General features: G+C 37.8%; 1 protein-coding gene across 1 annotated transcript in view; it reads left to right on the top strand.

The window, feature by feature from the left end:
• The window catches only part of HMCN1 (hemicentin 1), a 275,643-nt gene that overhangs the window by 158,491 nt on the left and 99,176 nt on the right, over positions 1-17,976 (top strand). The window contains 9 exon segments of the mRNA XM_042463441.1: positions 232-340; positions 2,124-2,293; positions 4,168-4,322; positions 6,916-7,039; positions 8,323-8,424; positions 10,804-10,980; positions 13,533-13,684; positions 14,179-14,302; positions 17,798-17,973. Of these exon segments, the coding sequence (XP_042319375.1) occupies positions 232-340; positions 2,124-2,293; positions 4,168-4,322; positions 6,916-7,039; positions 8,323-8,424; positions 10,804-10,980; positions 13,533-13,684; positions 14,179-14,302; positions 17,798-17,973 (1,289 nt within the window).

Below are 17,976 nucleotides of genomic sequence, written 5' to 3'. Positions count from 1 at the left end.
GTAAACTGTTGTGGTTCAGAAACTAATTCTGTATTTGCTTTCCAGCTTGTAAATAAACCGATTATAAGTCCCAGATGATCTTTGTTCTAGAAAATTTGCTCTATTAAAAAAGAAGGGAAGTCAAAACAGTTTTAAAATATTCATTAGAAAAGAGTGAATGAATGAATGAATAAATAAATTCTCATAGTATTTCTCTCTGTGATGCCCTTCCTTTGCTTTCCTTCAATTTAGTTCCACCAAATATAGAAGGGGGAGATGAGTCTTCAGATTACATTGTGATTCTCCATAGTCCACTGGAATTGGACTGTCCAGCAACAGGGACACCTATGCCAACAATCACGTAAGGGGCTATGGTAAAATGTATAAAACTAACCAACCCTAATTTTTTTTTTCTGATGTAAAATTTGAGTGAATATAAAAATTAAATACAGAAACATTTGATCACAAGGAAAAATTAAAGCAAAGAGATAGAATGTCTTTCTCATGCTGCTGCTACCATTTTTCTTAAGTGATTGCTATTGGAAATATATATCTAATACACTGTGACTCAGTTGCTTTTTTCCAGAGGGCTAGCTTGGTATCATCATCCTTATCCTCTTCCTCCTCCCTTATGCATGTAATAATTTCCTGTGCTTTAAGCTTTAATAGAGATATAACCTGTTTGTTCAAGAAAAAAGAATTAATGTGTGTATACGTCAAACTCAAGCTGGGTGTATTGGTGACTCACATCCAAGTTTAAAGTAGGAAAATGTTTGCCGCTGATATACTCTGGGTTCTAAAGGGCTCAATTAACTCTGGATGTTTTACCTTTTCCATAATATTTCTGTTTCCTTAGCTACAAACTTGTTTTCTAGATGTAGCAAAAATATATCGTAGGTCTAAGGCGCCACTTTTTTTACAGCTCTTCTCCCCCTACCGCTGTCTCTCCAGTCTTTATTTAGTTTATCTGGAAAACAAATAGTTGGAGGGGAGGTTAGGTGTGACTATCAATCCCTTTCCACCCTCCTTCATAAAGACTAAGTGAAATTCACAAGGCTCTTGGTATCTACTGTAGTTTGGTTCCAGGACCCTGTGGATACCAAAATCCATTGATCCTCAAGTCCCATTAAATAGAATAGAATAGTAAAGTGATGTCCCTTACATAAAATGGCAAAATGAAGGTTTGCTTTTTGCAGTTTATATATTTTTTGAATATTTTTAAACTGTGGGTGGTTGAATCCATGAGTAAAGAATGCATGGATGTGAAGGGCCTATTGTACTGTTTTGTTTCTTATTATGATGTCTTTGCTCAAGGTCCAGTTACTAGCAGGAGGCTTCAAAGGCTACCTGGAAAGTCAACGTGGCACAGGTGTAGTTCTGGTCTGATGTGGAGATTATTCTGTTCTGGTCCCAGGATTCATTCACCATTTTCTTCTCTTCCCTCTTTTAAGTTTCCTCAGGAAACTTCTTACCTTCTTTTTCTCTGCTACCACTTCAGCATAGATGGGATAACTCCCTGTGCTTTATACAATAGGGATATAACCTGTTTGTTATGGAGGTAATGTGTACAAATGTCAGACTCAGGCCGGGTGTCCTGATGACTCACATCCAGGTTTAAAGTAGGAAAATATTTTCTCCAGCTCAAGGTATCTGAAGTTAGCAGTATGAAGTGGAAACTGGAATACCTTGTGGATCAAGGTTGTAGGAGAACAGGTTTTTCCCCACTGATATCAGACGGGCCAATCCAGACACTGTATTGTTCAGCAGTCTCAAAAGACTGATGCAGTTACATTATTATTCCCTTCTGAACCTAGTGGGTGCTAGTGACTTCCATGTCAGTGGTCAATCTGCTTCGGTCTAAAGTCAGAACTTTAAAGGATTAGTCATCTGAGGCGCTGAAATTATCATCAAACTAGGTTGTGTTCCTTAGTTTGGATTAAAATCCAAAGTGGATTACTGGCCCAATGACATGGGACTCAACAGCATATATAGTATGAGAATTTTGAGATGTGAGTGCCCATATTACATGGCACCATGGTAAACCCAGACTTTGAAGTCAATCTCTCGGTATATAAAAATGTTACCAGTTGTAATTCTATTTTATATGAGCAAGGCATTTTAAAAATCTGCTTTCCATTCACTAGATGGTTGAAAAATGGCCAGCCTATTGAAGGAGGAATTGGTTATAAGATCTTACTGAATGGACGCAAGCTTCTCATTTCACGGGCTGAAGTGTCAGACACCGGTCATTATCAGTGTTCTGCAACAAACAAGGCTGGTGATAACAAAAAGGAATTTGCTGTTACTGTACATGGTGGGTTTTTTCTCCAGTAGGGATAATTGAAGGGAGGAATGTGTGTGTGTATATGTATATATAACATGTAGGTATAATTATGTAGTTTACTTGATACACTGGAACAGAATTTCAGAATTTTAATTACATAGGGAAGATTTATACTGTTTGTTAAAATTAGTAGTATTGAATTTGTCCACTACACTCTTTACTGATTGTTCTTAGTGCAACTTGGACACAAAGCCAAACTCAGATATATGGGAGAGAAATATAGAGAGAACCCAGTGCACCTTCCCTTCCTTCTAGTTAGTACAAGAGTGGAGAATATGTGGCCCTCCTGAAGTTGTTAGACAGATCAACTAAAGTTGTTGCACAGATTCTGCTTTGGCCAGATCTCCTCTGGCATACAGTGTCCAGTTTTGGGTGCCATAGTTTTAAAAGTATGCAAAGGGATCTTGTAGTGTCTTTGAAACTAACTCAAAGAAAGAAGAGGGTAGCATGAGATTTTGTAGACCTGAGCCTACTTCCTTAGATGCTATTTTAAAAGAATATTGATAAGCTGGAACATGTTCAGGAGAGAGTGACCAACATGGTAAATAGTCTGGGAACCAAGCATTATGAAGTGGGTTTAGTATGAAGAAGAAAAATATGGAGTGGTGCTAGGATAGCCATCTTCACTCTCCTGATGGAGTGTCACATGGAAGATTGAAGACGTTTTTATCTTGCTGCTCCAGAAATACAGTTGATTCAAATTGCAAAAAATAAGATTCTAACTAAGTAGTAGGAAGAGCTTTCTGACAGTAAGAATTGCTTGAAAGTAGAACAGACTGCATTAGAAGATGGTGAACTTTCTTCTTCTGGAGCTTTTTCAGCAGAAGTTGGGTGGTCATCTGTCAGGGATGCTTTAGCTGTGAATTCCTACATTAGCCGGGGGTTGTACACTTGGGGTCACAACTCTATAATTCTATGGTGCTATGATTCTATAACCATCTTCTGTCAGAACTAGCTAGGTTAGCCAAAGGGATACAATTATTTGCTATTTTCATCCTTGAAGTAATTTTGATTATTTTTTCCCCTATGAGAAAGACTTTAAAAACTGTGCAGTTTCTAATACTATCCACAGATCAAGACTTATTCTGCACACAGTGTTGCATATGGTGTTTTTGTATGGAGGACAGCATTTAGTGCAGAGGAAACAGATTTTTCTGCATAAATAATAATACATTGTTTCCTGTGCAGAAAATGTTGCTTTCTGCATTAAAAACAAACAAAACAAAACAAAAAACCAGGAGAATAATAAGTCAAGAACTGCAAAAATTCTAAATCAGTTCGTGTTTCCTCTCAACAGGGTTTCCTGACACTCAAGAAACATGCTTTTTGACTACTTTTTGGAATATTTTCAAATTTTCTTTCCATTCCTATAACAGGTGATGAGAGTTGCTATCTGTTTGCAGTGCCACATGTTTCTCATCCCTGCTGTACTCCACAATGTATAGGGAAATTAGATGTTTCGGAATGTCATGAGATTTTTCCATCATCATCATTAGTCAGTAAAGCAAAGAGTGGGAAACATGCCACATTTTGATGCAAGAATATTGATGTTGTCCTAGATTGTGAGGAATGAGACAGGGGAGTTAAATACTCAGTTGCCATTTTGGCAAGGGCATTCAATACCCAGTAGCCAGAGGAAATTAAATAACCAGTTCCATTATCAGAGACAAATGCATGTTCAGTGTTTGACTTATCACAAATGATTAAGATACTTGTTCCATGGACTTCTATGGTCTGATAGATATACATGGATAACAGGAGCTGATTTAGCCCATTTAGAGATGTTTTATACATTATTATATTTGTGCAGTTGTTACATAAACTTTTTTTGTTTATTTTTGCAGTCCCTCCAACAATAAAATCAACTGGACCTGCTGAGCGATCTGTGGTCATCCACAAACCAGTAACCCTGCAGTGCATTGCCAATGGCATACCCAGCCCATCTATCACATGGTTAAAAGACAATCAACCTGTAAATACAGCTAGAGCGAATGTTAGAGTAAGTACTGAGATGTGAACTAGCCACAGTTTATCACCATTGGTGGCATGTGACCCCTTGACATAGTTGCCCAAAACCAACATGGCTTGTTGGTGAAACTAGCTCTCTATTTTTAATCTATAAAATGTTGATAAGAGTGAGCCAGGAATTGTGATCTGGACTTTGGTAATCAGTAGTATATTCACAAGTCACCAAGATTTTTAAAAATCCTAAAACAAAGCTTGCAAAATAACTTCAGTTATTTATTGTTCATACTTTTTCTAAATTGCTAAACTCAAAAGTTTAGTAATACAATTTGGGATTTTGAGCTAATATTCAAGACAGAGGGCCCAATCCAGCTTTAGTCCCTACTAAAACAGACACATTGAAAGGAATAGGATTGGTTAATCACCACTTATATCTGTTCCATTGGTTTTTCTTGGTTTTTCTATCTTTTTAAAAATGAAATTTAATAATGTACAATACAGTTCAATAAAATACAGTCAAATTCTTAAAAAGCAAAGCAGAGTATTGTTAAATTATATAAATGTATTAAAATCTTCTGCACATTACTGACTACATTTTACGAATAGTCCAACATAGTCCAACATATTAGGGATGAAAAATTATTTTCTCCAAACATTTGTAATAGGAAGATATCTCTGCTTATGTATGCAAATGATATGGTCCTTCTATCCTATACCCAAATTGGTCTTAGGAGACGTTTAGTTAACTTGAATTCCTACTACCAAGATAATAAACTGTCTATCAACTATGAGAAAATGAAAGTAGTAGTATTCAGAGAAGGAATCAAGAAGCATATTTAGCACATTGGAAAAAAACAAACAGAACAAGCTAAATTCTATCAATATTTGAGCATACTGTTTGCTGCTTCCGGATCCTGGGACCCTCACATCAATGCAACCAAAATTAAAGTGGAACAGCTTATTGGATCCATTCTTAAATTTTGGTACATCTTAACTGGAAGACAGTTCCTGTTAATTTTGTAACTTATCAAAGCAAGACAAAAACTACAACCACAGGTATTATTTGGAGCAGAGATATGGGGATTCCAGAAGGCTTATGATCTGGAGTGTTTACAGAACAAGATTTTAAGAACTATCCTAGGGGATCCGAAGTCAGCTCCAACAGTTTTTGAGACTGGAGACAGGTTCTTATTCTTGATCCTCAACCATCTGTTCATATATTTTCAACTTTTGGTCAAGATTGAACATTTTTTCATGAAAATCGAAAAACTTTGTTACAATGAACAACTGACCATTGCCCCCTTAAGAGACAAAATGTGTTGCATAACATATCCAATCTTCTCACCAAAATTAGGGTTTTCAGAGGCATTCTTTCACTGAAAAGAGAAAATAAAGGCAAAGGAATTTTAACTCCAGGTGTTTGACATCTGTCTCTGCAAGCTCTGGGTGCCATCAAGATTGCACCATGATATAGGCCCAGTACATACTTTAAAGAATGTCCGGAGAGGCGGCAGCCTAATTTCCTTCGGAAGGAAGCTGCAGCCACCAAATGCACGGCTTCCCTCCACAGGAAACAGAACCTGAGAAAAGCGTGTTCTTTTTAAGCTGCAGGGGTGGCGTAACAGGTGCACCACTGTTGCACTCATTATGTAGGTTCCATGTGGCAATGTGCGGACGCTGCATGGTGCTTATGCAACAATGGCGGCGCCTATGTACATAGGGCGCTGCCATTGTTACGCTGCCAGTACGTGCTATGGTTAGGGACCGTGTGGTTGCCGCATGATACCTAACCCTAGAATTGGTGGAGGTACGCTGCTTATTGGCGGTATGTACCGCACCATAGTTTATTTTAAAAACCTCATGGCCAAGAGGACTATTTGTTTACAATTGAGAAATGTTGCCTAAGGATGGAAGATACACTAGCCAGATTTTATCTGATGCCTCCAACAGTATTAGAGGGAAGATTTGCCAAAACTCCATACCAAGTGCATCTCTGTCACTGTGATCAAAATGAAATTGAAGATCTTCCCCATTATTTATTTTGTTGTCCCCTGTCATCTGAAATTAGGAATAAATTCCTTTCAGGTCCCCTACAAGATAAAGACTTCTGGACAGCAACTCAAAAAAATATTTTCTTTAATTTATAATAATGAACCCATTATATTTAGAAGAGCCCCAGACCTTTCCTATGAGCCTTAGGCCAAGGCCCAGGCCAGTTATTGTCAAGCAAACAAGAAGTCTGAACAGAAAGGTCTAGAATCTGATATGAAGTTGCCCTAAATGACAAAATGTTTGGCCCATCCGCATCATTTAAATTTATGAAGGTTTTGGAATTTAATCTAGTTTTAAAGTCACATCTATTGTGATATTTTAATATCTCATTTACTTCCTATTTTTACTATGTCTGTGTGTTTTTTGTGTGTGACAACCTATGGTCATGTACAATACATATTTTTTACATTTAAAAAAATAGTAACAGGTCCTTCCATAAACTGCTGTGTTTAGGGAGGATATAGTAATTTATGGAAGGACCTGTTACTATGACTGTTTTTTGTGAGTGTTTTCTCTTGGAAATCTCAGTGGCTAAATCCATCAGTGTCCTTTTGTTTTGTTTTGTTCTGGAGCAGCTGGAATCCTCAGGACGCATCCTGCAGCTTCCCAAGGCCCTAATGGAAGATGCTGGCAGATATACCTGCGTAGCAACAAATGCAGCTGGTGAAGCCCAGCATCATGTCTGGCTGCATGTGTATGGTAATGGCTATCCTAACCAAAAGTGGCTTGTTGAGTTTGCTAGGGAGTAAATGTGTATATGCCCATTTTTCCTGCTCTGTTCCCCCCTTTTTTTACAATTGGATTATTGTATTAGCCTCCCCCCCCCAGTAATGATATTCTTATATTTTTATTACCCCCACTATTGTTGTAGAAAATAGGATTATTTGTGAGTCTGGCAATTGACAGCCAGTTTTTATATAATGTTTTCTGGACTTTCACAGATGTCCTTCAAATAGGTACAGATATGCTGTTGTCTAATGAAGATGGCAGATTAATCTTTCGCCTTCACATGTTTTACACTTGAGCTCCCAGAATATCTGAGCATCGGCCAGACTGAATTCCAAAGCATCTGGATGACTAAAGCTTGAGAATCATTAGCACATAAGATAGGCATTATTGCAAGATAGGTGACATGTTTGTATTAGATAGGAGCTGCTAGATGAGCTTAATTTTTTTTTCACACAGCAGAGCTCTCCCAGTGACTAGATGCTGTCCTATCACATGGACACAAACACACAGACATAGACACGCAAACAGACCATGATTGTTTCCTGGCATGGGAGGCAAAACATTTCTAAAGTCATATGAGAAGTATAATAAAGAAATGATATGGTTCTGTATAATAGTGATCCAAATAGTGATCTTTTGGTTTTGAGTCAGATTTACAGTCAGCATTGGAAATGCCTCGGTATTTAGCTAAATTTTGTGCGTTTGCTCAAATATCACCTGCTGAACTCACCATATTTTTCTTTTAGATAAAAGCTCCAATGCAGGTCCAGAAAGTGTCTGAGGACCAGTAGGCTTTCCCAGAAGCCTTTGCTTGATGAAGTGTAGCTTCCTTAAAGGCATTTTCCTTTGTCTAAGAAATCATGTTGGAAATTTATAATCAACTTCTGTTTTGCACCAGTCCTCATGTATACAATTAGCCCTGCTTTCACTTGTCCTCATTTGTATTGGTGTGGAGCACCAGAACCTTTCCAGGGAAGAAAAGGGATATTTCTGTACTTTTCTGGGAAATCCCTGCAGTTCTGTGGGTACTCTGGGCTTAGAAAAATGTTTTCCTCCCATATATCTGGACCTTTCTATAGGGCAGTGTAATCTGATTTTATTGGGAGATGCTTTTTTCAAACAAAAGTTTTGTTTCTCTTGGTGATGTCACACACAAAAAGTCATGCTAATGATACAGAAACTAGCTAAGCATATAGAAAGGCTGGATAGCTAGATCACTGAGATCTTAATATTCTTTCTTTCTTTCTCTCCAGAGCCACCCAATCTGAAGGATTCAGGGAAGATAATAAATGAGACTGTGATTGTGAATAATCCAATACAGTTGGAGTGCAAAGCTTCTGGAAATCCTTTACCAGGTATTGGCCTCCATGACAATTATTTTCCATATTTTAAAGTTTTCAGATTTGGTGTGAGGGAAAAGGGCTACTGTGTTCTACCAGTGGATCTACTGTTAACAGGATATATAACTTGCAAGTTATATTTGTTGAATTGTGTTTATTTCAGTCAAGACCTTGATGGTGGCTAAATGATGCTGTGAATTGACAGAATGTTCATTGAAAGACTAAAGGTATTGGGGCCAGATGGCTTGGTGGCTCTTTGTAGTAAATGTTTTGATCTCTTATTGCCATTGCAGCAGACAGTGAATTATGTTTTGCAGACTGGAAAGAGGTGAATATAACGTTAATAACAAAAGAAGATCAGGGCTTGACATTCACAAATCATTATAGGCCCATATCATTACTGAATAATAATTACAAGCTGTTCACAATATTTGTAGTAGTAAAATTGAAATCATCCTCCATGGGGATCAATCTGGATTTTTACCTAAAAGGCAATTATAAGATAATATCAGCAATGTTCTAGATACTTTACATACTGAGGAAAAAGCCACATTGAGGTCTGTGTGTGCAGAGAAAACTTTTGATAATTTGAACTGGATATTCTTATATAAGATGTTGAAAGAGATAGGTTTTGATGATAATTAAAGACTATATTGTTTAGAGAAGCATTCCCAGAGGTGAGCCCCTCTCTGACCCAGGAAGCCTCCTTTTAACCATCCATTAAGAAGCCAAGCCCTTCCTCCAGTCCATCTGCCTTGGTCCAGGCCTCAGAGGTGGAGAAGAACTGCTGGACCTGATCCCATTCCCCACCACCACTCCCTTCTCCTTTTGTGTCATGTCTTTTTAGATTGTAAGCCTGAGGGCAGGGAACCGTCTGACTAAAAGATTGTATGTACAGCGCTGTGTAAATTTACAGCACTTTATAAATAAAAGTTAATAATAATAATAATTTTATCAATTGAGTGAGTTATACTTTGCAGAAAGCACAAATAATTGTTAATAGTGAATTAACAAAACCCTGTGAGATTCAGAAAGATGTGTATGTGTGTGTGTGTATCTTATTTTAACCTAGTGAACACTTAACAGTAGCCAAATTGGATTTGTTGACTAATGAAATAACATTTACAGGACTGCTTCTCACTAAAAAACAACAACAAAAGGAAAGGCTGGAAAAAACAACAACCCTGTTACTTTTGCCGTATCAGGCAAAGTATTATAAACACACTCGGGATGAACAGAATCTGCTCCTGATTTTGCTCTACTTTTCCTAAGTGCCATTGGTCAGTGCTTTTATTACAATCAAATTACCTTTAGTTCTCTGTGTCTTATCAGTCTAAGGGATACAAAAAGCCAGAGGTGGAAAAATAAAATTTGGTACCACCTGGCCTGATGAAGAGAGGTTGAAAACATATATTTCTCCTAATATACACACTGTTCAACTGTTGATTTTGAATTTCTTCCCCATCATGGTCCAATGTGATTGTCTTTGCTTCTGTTTTTGACCTGTATTTCTTGATTTCTGATTCCTTATAATTTCTTCTCACCTTATAAACCGATGTTCATAATGAGTTCATTTACATATGCATGTGCATCCCTTCTTTACTCAGCCTTTGAATTTTTGAATTAGCTCTACTGATGCATTGGGAAAGAGCTTTGTCTGTGCTTGAGCTGTGATGTCTCATTCCAAAATGTATAAGACCTCACTGCAAGGTGCTGGTTCTTGTCACTCTTAGGGATGCTTTGAACTCCCTTCAGTTCTTTGGTGAGAGGAGCCAAAGGATGTTTTCGTGTGGTGTAGGCTGTAGCTGATATCTTGAAATGTACCCAAATTAATATGGTAATGATCAGTGCAAACTGTCATGTAAGAGGATAAGCAGATGACTCAATGAGGAGAACAAGACAATGGGTCACAGAAAATGTTTAAGTAGGCAACTTAGGCCTGTTACAGACTGCCAAAATAAAGCTGCTTCGGGTCTCTTTGGAGGTATGCTATTCAAATGATGCATGGGTCCTAAGAGTCCGGAGGTTGCGCCAAAGCCACACTCCATTCCTAAGCACTGGAGTGCAGCTTTGGTGCAGCTTCTGGATTCTTAGGATGCATGCATCATTTAAACAGCATACCTCCAAAGAGACTCGAAGCAGCTTTATTTTGGCAGTCTGTAACAGGCCTTAGTAGCGGATGGTGTAAATGTCTTCTAGGTATTAGCCTAGACTCTGAATGCACTATCCAAGGTGCTGAACTGTATCCCAAAAATAAGTTCTGAACAAACATTTTTTTCACCTCTCCCTTTCTTCACATGCTGTCTACTGCATAAATCAGATTAATGCAAAAGGTATTAATTTTGTGTTCCCACATGCACCTTTACACTTGTGCTCTCTTATTTTATATTGCAGTTATCATGTGGTACAAAGATAACCGCCCTCTCACTAGTACTGCTGCCATCACTTTCTTGAACAGAGGACAAGTTGTACAGATCGATGGTGCCCAGATCTCTGACACTGGCCTTTACAAATGTTTAGTGTCAAATGCTGCAGGAGTCACTGAGCTGTTCTACAGTCTTCAGGTTCATGGTAAATATTGCTCCTCATAAAACAGATGCAGCTTTGAAGGTAGGGAGGGACTGGTCATTGCATTTCATCTGCACTTTTCAAGGTTTATTGCATGCATTTATTACCTTCCAGGTACTCACTAAAACCAGTTTTCCAGAGAGGCTTGTGGGGGGGAAAGCAGAAAGTTTAGTTTTGTAACAATGAGTGAGAGTGAGAAAACCGTCGGTTCAGAAGTGTTTGCTTGACAGAACTATGCAATGGAGCCAGGTCTGGAAGACATATCTCAACGTTTCTGTTTCAGCAAACTGAGATGATTATTTTATGGGTGCTCTTATTTAAATCAAGACTATTTGGTTCTGTTGCCAAAAACATGCTCCTCTTTGTACATTAGTAAAGACATTACTCTTATAATCTGATTTTCTCTATAGTTATTCTCTATCTTTTTACCCCTATTATCATGGTCCTTTCTTATTTAAATTTTGTGTACAATTTACAGAAATATCAGCATTAGTTACACTGTAGTACAATAATAATTCTGAGACCCAGTAAAATCAATGTATAACATACAAAAGAAATGAAAAGCACAATGAACAATTAGTCAGTTTGTACAGACAGAGCTTATTTCAAACATTTTCCCTCTCTGGTCTCTGGATCATAATAAAGAATTGATTGAATAATATTTCTGTATTTGACATTTCTGTATTTTGTGACAAATGAGCTAGAATGGTGTCACTTTTTGCCTGTAATGGCCAGGGCTGTAATTTATTACTATTCGGTGTAATATAACAGGTTTTCAGCCTGTTATTTAATCGTGAGAGTGTTCTGGCTCAGTATTTGCAATGGGAGGAGAAGGAAAGGTCACAGCACCATGTGACTCTTCTTTGTGAGATGTTGTGCAGGTATTGGAGTCAACCATAAGAAGAAAGTTTGGAAGAGGGAAATGGAGAGGAGGGGAGAGGAGAAGACGAAGAAGAGAAATGCAACAGACAATGCAAACATGAGCCATGCTAGAGATTCAGTTTAGCTGGATTTTTAAAAATAGCCTTTTATAAAGTTACCTTGTCTTTTCTGCCTACTTCCATTATGCCCAGAAACAGAAAGATGGTCCATGGAGGTGGAAGTGGGGGAACAGGCTGGTTTGTCAGACTGATTGGTTCAAACAACAGTGTGAGGTGTGCACTGGGACTGCCTGGGTTAGGTGAGGGGTAGTTTAAAAGAGAGGCTGTTTCTCTACCTAGTTTGGAATCGGAGTTTGAGCAATTGTTAGTGGAAGAAGAACATGGAGAAGGAAGAGAGATTGAATGACTGACAGTGACTATGTGTCCACTTAAATCTCTGGGGGCAATGCACACAACAGGCACATGCTCTGACATGTTATCCCTGTGCATGTGGGAATGGGAAATACAAAGCAGGGTGATCTGCCCAGAATTATTGTAATCTGAGAAGAGGAGGGACTAGAAAGCATTTTTCTGTATTTCTCATTGCCACAGTAATGGTAATATTATTAACAAGTAAACTAGGAAGGCAATATCTGGGCTGCAGTAACAGTCACAAATAATGACCAGTTGGCTGATCAGTAATAAGTAACAAGTAACATATCGGATGTTCCATTGGTGAGACATGTCTGCACATCTGCTATTAAAAAGTTGCACGCTTATTTGTATGGGTTGTATTTTCTCACTGAACCAAACATAAATTGTATGCATTTGTTTCTAATATTAACTGTCCAGTGATGACCTTGAGCATTGTATTTCTTTGGGAGCTGCTGATAGTACAAGACATAGCCCAAAGCAGTTAACTCCAGATTGCCATTAATTTCTAAGAAATGTTTTGTTCCAAGGCAGAAAAGCGGGAGAAAGTAAAATTTAATCCTGAAATATTTTTGATAGATAGTAGGTTTTGTTTTGTGTTTTTAAATGGGAAAGCAATGTTTAATCAGTAAGACACACAAAAGTAACAAATTTCTGTCACTGTGACCAGTGGTGTCTGAATATTGTGGTGAGGATTGTGTATTGTAAGTGGAGTGGCTGCCATTTACTTTCCTGGAAGGATGCTACAAGGTGGCACTGTGATGCAGCAAGATCCTGGAGAGACCTAGGAGGACTCATGTTCCTTGCTGTAATGGCAGAACAAAAGAGAGAGAAGCAGAGAGACAGTCTTCTGTGATCATTCTCCCACTTTCAAAATATTTCCTGATATTCTGATAGTGTTTTCTAACTTCCATAATGACAAAATTGGGTGACAAATGTCAGAAGGTACCTTCAATACAATTTTCGCTGTTTTAACTATCTGTGCTTTCTAAGGTATTTGTTAAGGAGTGGTCTATTTTAAAATATTTTATTTGTGGATTTAATGTTTTAAATGTGATGGTCTGTTGTACCTGCTGGGGCCCTGCTGGGGTGAGAGGGGAAGATAGATACTATAAATAAGTAAATAAGTAAATTCATGTGTGTGTCTGTGTGTGTGTGTGTGTGTGTGAGAGAGAGAGAGAGAGAGAGAGAAAAGCAATATAGACTAGGCCTGAATACCCTTTCTGAACATTTAACGTTTCTCCCATTACTTTCATTTTTCAGTTTCACCCTCCATTTCTGGCAACAATGAAGTGGTTACTGTTGTGGTTAATAATCCAGTAAGGTTGGAATGTGAAGCCCGTGGAATCCCTGTTCCTATTCTGACCTGGCTGAAAGACGGCAGTCCCGTTTCTAGTTTTTCAAATGGACTCCAGGTACTTGGATATGTATCTCCCGTACTTACTTAAACCACTTTAAATAGTGGGATCACACAGCACTTTAGATGTTGTTACGTTGCAAGTTTTAACTAACCAACCCTGCATAGCTAATGAAGAAGAATGCTAAAAGTTGCAGTATAGCAACAGTACAGCAACATAGGAAGCACCACATGATTCATAACCCTGGAAACTGGGTTCTATGTATAGAGCTTTTCTGTAATTCAGGAGCTTTCCTGGATCCTATCCTTGAAGTGGCCATGATAGTTTACAAATGCTGCTTGGTATGGCTGGTCTATAGCATTTTTTGTCTAACTGCAGCTTCAATAAACAGTAATACACAATCATTTTAGATTATGAACTGAATTATTGCTTTAGAAGGTTAATGTGACTATGTGATTAATGCAAGTTAATATATAATTATGCTAGTAAACTGCATGATGCCCCAGATCACCTAATACATGCCATTTATGACAACTTTAGCTCCTTTTTAGATTCTTTCAGGAGGTCGCATTCTGGCACTGACAAGTGCACGGATCAGTGACACAGGAAGATACACATGTGTTGCAGTGAATGCAGCAGGGGAGAAACAAAAAGATATTGATCTCAGAGTTCACGGTGAGGACCCCTGTCAACTTCTTTCAATGTGCAAACTGAAAGAAATACCAACAGCTGAAATGATATATTTGTTAGTGAATGTGAGATTCTCAAAATTACTTCCTATGGTGCCTTTGCCATATACATTGCATTACTGAATTTCTTTCAGGACTACTGTATGCCGGGGCTTGGTGCTCTTAAGCTTGCTTTAACATTTCTCCTGAAAGTCACAGGACAGAGAAGAAAATATGGATGCACACAATGCCATTGTGCCATCGTATTTATGTTACACTTGGTCCTCCCTATCCATGCATTCTTTATCAAGCATCCACAGCTTGAAAATATTCCAAAATATATAAATTTCAAAAGACAAACCTTGATTTTGTCATTTTATATAAGGGACCTATTTTACGATGATATTGCATTTAATGGGCCTGGAATATCCACGGATTTGGGTACCTTTGGGGTAGAGGTCTTGGGACCAAATACCAGTGAATATCAAGGGCCTACTGTAAAATTAAATATACAGTTTGCCCAAGTGGCAGGAGGTTTTTCTTCTATGGTCCCCCCCCCCCCCCCCAAAAATCATGTTTAATTTAGATAGCATTAACATTGTCAGGAAGCTGTTATACATTTTGGGCAACTATCGGGATGGGAACACAATGTAATTCATTTGAGTTTGACAGCTCTGTAGTAAGGAATCCTGTCTGTCTTGTGCTTTCTGAACACATGGAATAGTCATACATAATATCACCTATCCTCAGAGTGATGCAATACAGATTTCCATATGTTTCATGCATACTTACTGATGCATGTCAGAAGCATTTAAACATTACTCTATTGTTTTGATAGAGGACATCCTAATGACAATTGTACGTGGCAAGTTTAATTCCAGTGGTGCCTGATGGCTTCCTCTTAATAGAATGATGACCTTGCTCTGGGTTTTAATTTTAATTGAAAATGTTTGCAAATAAGTCATCCTTTAGGAGTCTGAAGTTCAATATAAGTAACAGGTTCTGGACTTGGAAAAAGTTTAAATTGAAGCCCAGAGTGTGTTCACCTTCGAAATTACCTTGAGGCCACCAATTGCCACTATTTGAATAAGAAGTGGAGGAATCTATGGCTCTTCAGGATAGGGACTGCATCTCCTTCACCCTTAGTTAGTTGAGCTGCAGTCCAGGTCTGATGAGAACAGAAATTTAACAACATCTGATGGACCAGAGATTCCTCCTTCTTTGTTTAGATGTTATGCATTTGTTTTTGCTTTCCATAGATTGCAATGCTACAGATTTTGTAATGGTGTATCTAAAAAATTTTTTTTGCACTGTACAGCTAAAATGGTTAAAAAAAAAAAGAATGTTTGAAAACATAGATACATGCTGCTATTCTTGGCAGAAAGCTAGGATTAACTGAAGTTCTATGTCCAGATTGTATACTGGAATTTACTGCTTGATAGTAGTTCTTTGTTAATTGTGATCTATTCAGGCATTGCTTTGCATGAAATTCAATGGCCTCTGAGTGTATTTCAGTTCATTTGACAAAGGAGGAAAGGGAAGGAAAATGTTTGCAAATAAATCATCCTTTAGGAGTCCCAAGTTCAATGTTCTGTTCCTCAGCCATGATAAAGACACACACACACACACACACACACACACACACACGAGAAAATAAAAGAATCCTTGCCTTTGCAAATTCTACAGGGGAAGTAAGATAAGCAGGGAGGGATCTTAACAGTTTGTTAAGTGTTTATTATGTTTATTTCTTAACCACAGAGACCAGAATTTTCTCCAAATTATTTTTAAGCTATGCAATCAGCTGTACAGTTGAATGCTTCTTGTGTCAACTGGGGGAAAAGGGGTGTTTATGAATTTTTGAAACAACAGTGTTGCTGACATACACTATCCTGCAAAACTGAGCACATTTTGTGTTCAGATTCCTAATAACCAAAACATTTGTCTTAGAGAAATAATACGTGCTACACATGTAGATAATTCTTGCTGTCTTCCGTTTCTGCTTGCTGTATTTATTGAAATTGATATAATTTGTTCACATTTAACTGGATGCACAGCTAAATTTAGAAATGAGTATTTGTATGTGAACATTTCAAGGGTAATACCACCAACTTAAAGGACAGCGTAAAAAGGCAATGCTAAGATATCGCTGGATGAGGATGAGGATGACTGAAAGCCTAACTTCAGACTAAATGGTTCATTAATCTTCTGAATAACATTCCCTTTCATACAAGGGATACTCCTTTCTATGGACAAGGTAACCCTGGTATGGGCTAGAAGCACAAACAGCAGGAGACAAATCAATAATAACTATTTTGGAATCTGGGGAAGTGAAATTTGAGGGATGTTATTATGAGCTGTTTTAAAGAGGAGGAAAGAAAGACTAGGGAGTTTATCACACTGGGTCTAATTTTGGCAATAAAGAGAGATTAAAGTGCATATAATGCATCCTGCAAATAAAGCGAAAATGGCGAGTAATTGCGTGAATGATTATCACCTGCAGTTGCGTAAATAAAGTGATATCGGAAATGCATTGTTGCTGAAATCCTAAAAATAAAAAGAGGTTTGTTAATGCTTCTTCGTGACCATTTTAATGGTGGGTTTTGTGCGATGTTGTGTGAAATCATTTTGTGTAATTACACCATTTTAAGGGATATTCATGCGATAAAGTACCAATCTCCTTCGTGTGATCAACTCCAAAGAGTGTTTGACATTAGAAAGCAAACAGGCTCTTTGTATAAATAAGTAAAGGAGCACTGAGCAAAACAAAAGCAAAAACAAAAAGCCAAAACCAAACAAACAAACAAACAAAAAGCCCCCAAACAAATCTAGTATGACCCAGCGATTGAACAAAGTGATCATGTACTAGAACATTTGAATTTAAATCATTGTTCACTAGTGGTTAAACTGGAATATTCTTGATCTAAGTCATTTTGTATTAGCTCCATCTGTGAAGTGAAACATTCATCACTAGGATGTGGGAAGGAGATATGGGTATGGCATTGCCATTTCTTATTTTATAAAATTGATTTCATTTTATAAAATTGATTTCATTTTAAAAGCAGATGTTCTTACAGTCTCAGGGACTTTTCCATGTTTAACTTTCTCTTGAAATCCTAGTGGACTGTTCGTTCTTGTGTAGCAAAGAATGGAACAATTACTTTTCTGGACTAGAGATGGCCATTGTGGATGGGGGAATAGTAACTTTTCAAAGCTTTTCTAAGTAGCTTTTCTAAGCTCTGTCTTAAAGTTATCATTATTGTTTTAAGAGAGCCTCTTGTACTGAACCTACCTACATAGCTAATAACTGGCATAATAATGTTAAGTATCTTTCAACTATAAAATATGTTGATCTAATAAATAATTTTTGCAAGGCTCACTTACTCATTTGACAAATCCAGTGGATTATTAGAATGTTCAAACAGAGGTAGATTTCATGTTTTGTGGGAAGGACCCAGAAAATCACCCTTGTCCATGTGAAATTTTCAAACCTTTCTTCATTTAGTCCCCCCTAACATTATGGGAGAGGAACAAAATGTGTCCTTGGTTATGGGAGAAGATTTAGAGCTCCAGTGCCAGAGCAATGCCATTCCCCCACCTACCTTGGAGTGGCTGAAGGATGGTCGGCCTCTATTGAAGAAGCTTGGCCACAGCATTGCTGAAGATGGAAGCGTATTGAAGGTA

This window comes from Sceloporus undulatus, chromosome 4, assembly GCF_019175285.1.
Source record: "Sceloporus undulatus isolate JIND9_A2432 ecotype Alabama chromosome 4, SceUnd_v1.1, whole genome shotgun sequence".
Taxonomy (NCBI): Eukaryota; Metazoa; Chordata; class Lepidosauria; order Squamata; family Phrynosomatidae; genus Sceloporus; species Sceloporus undulatus.
This window is presented reverse-complemented; position numbering and strand designations above follow the sequence as displayed.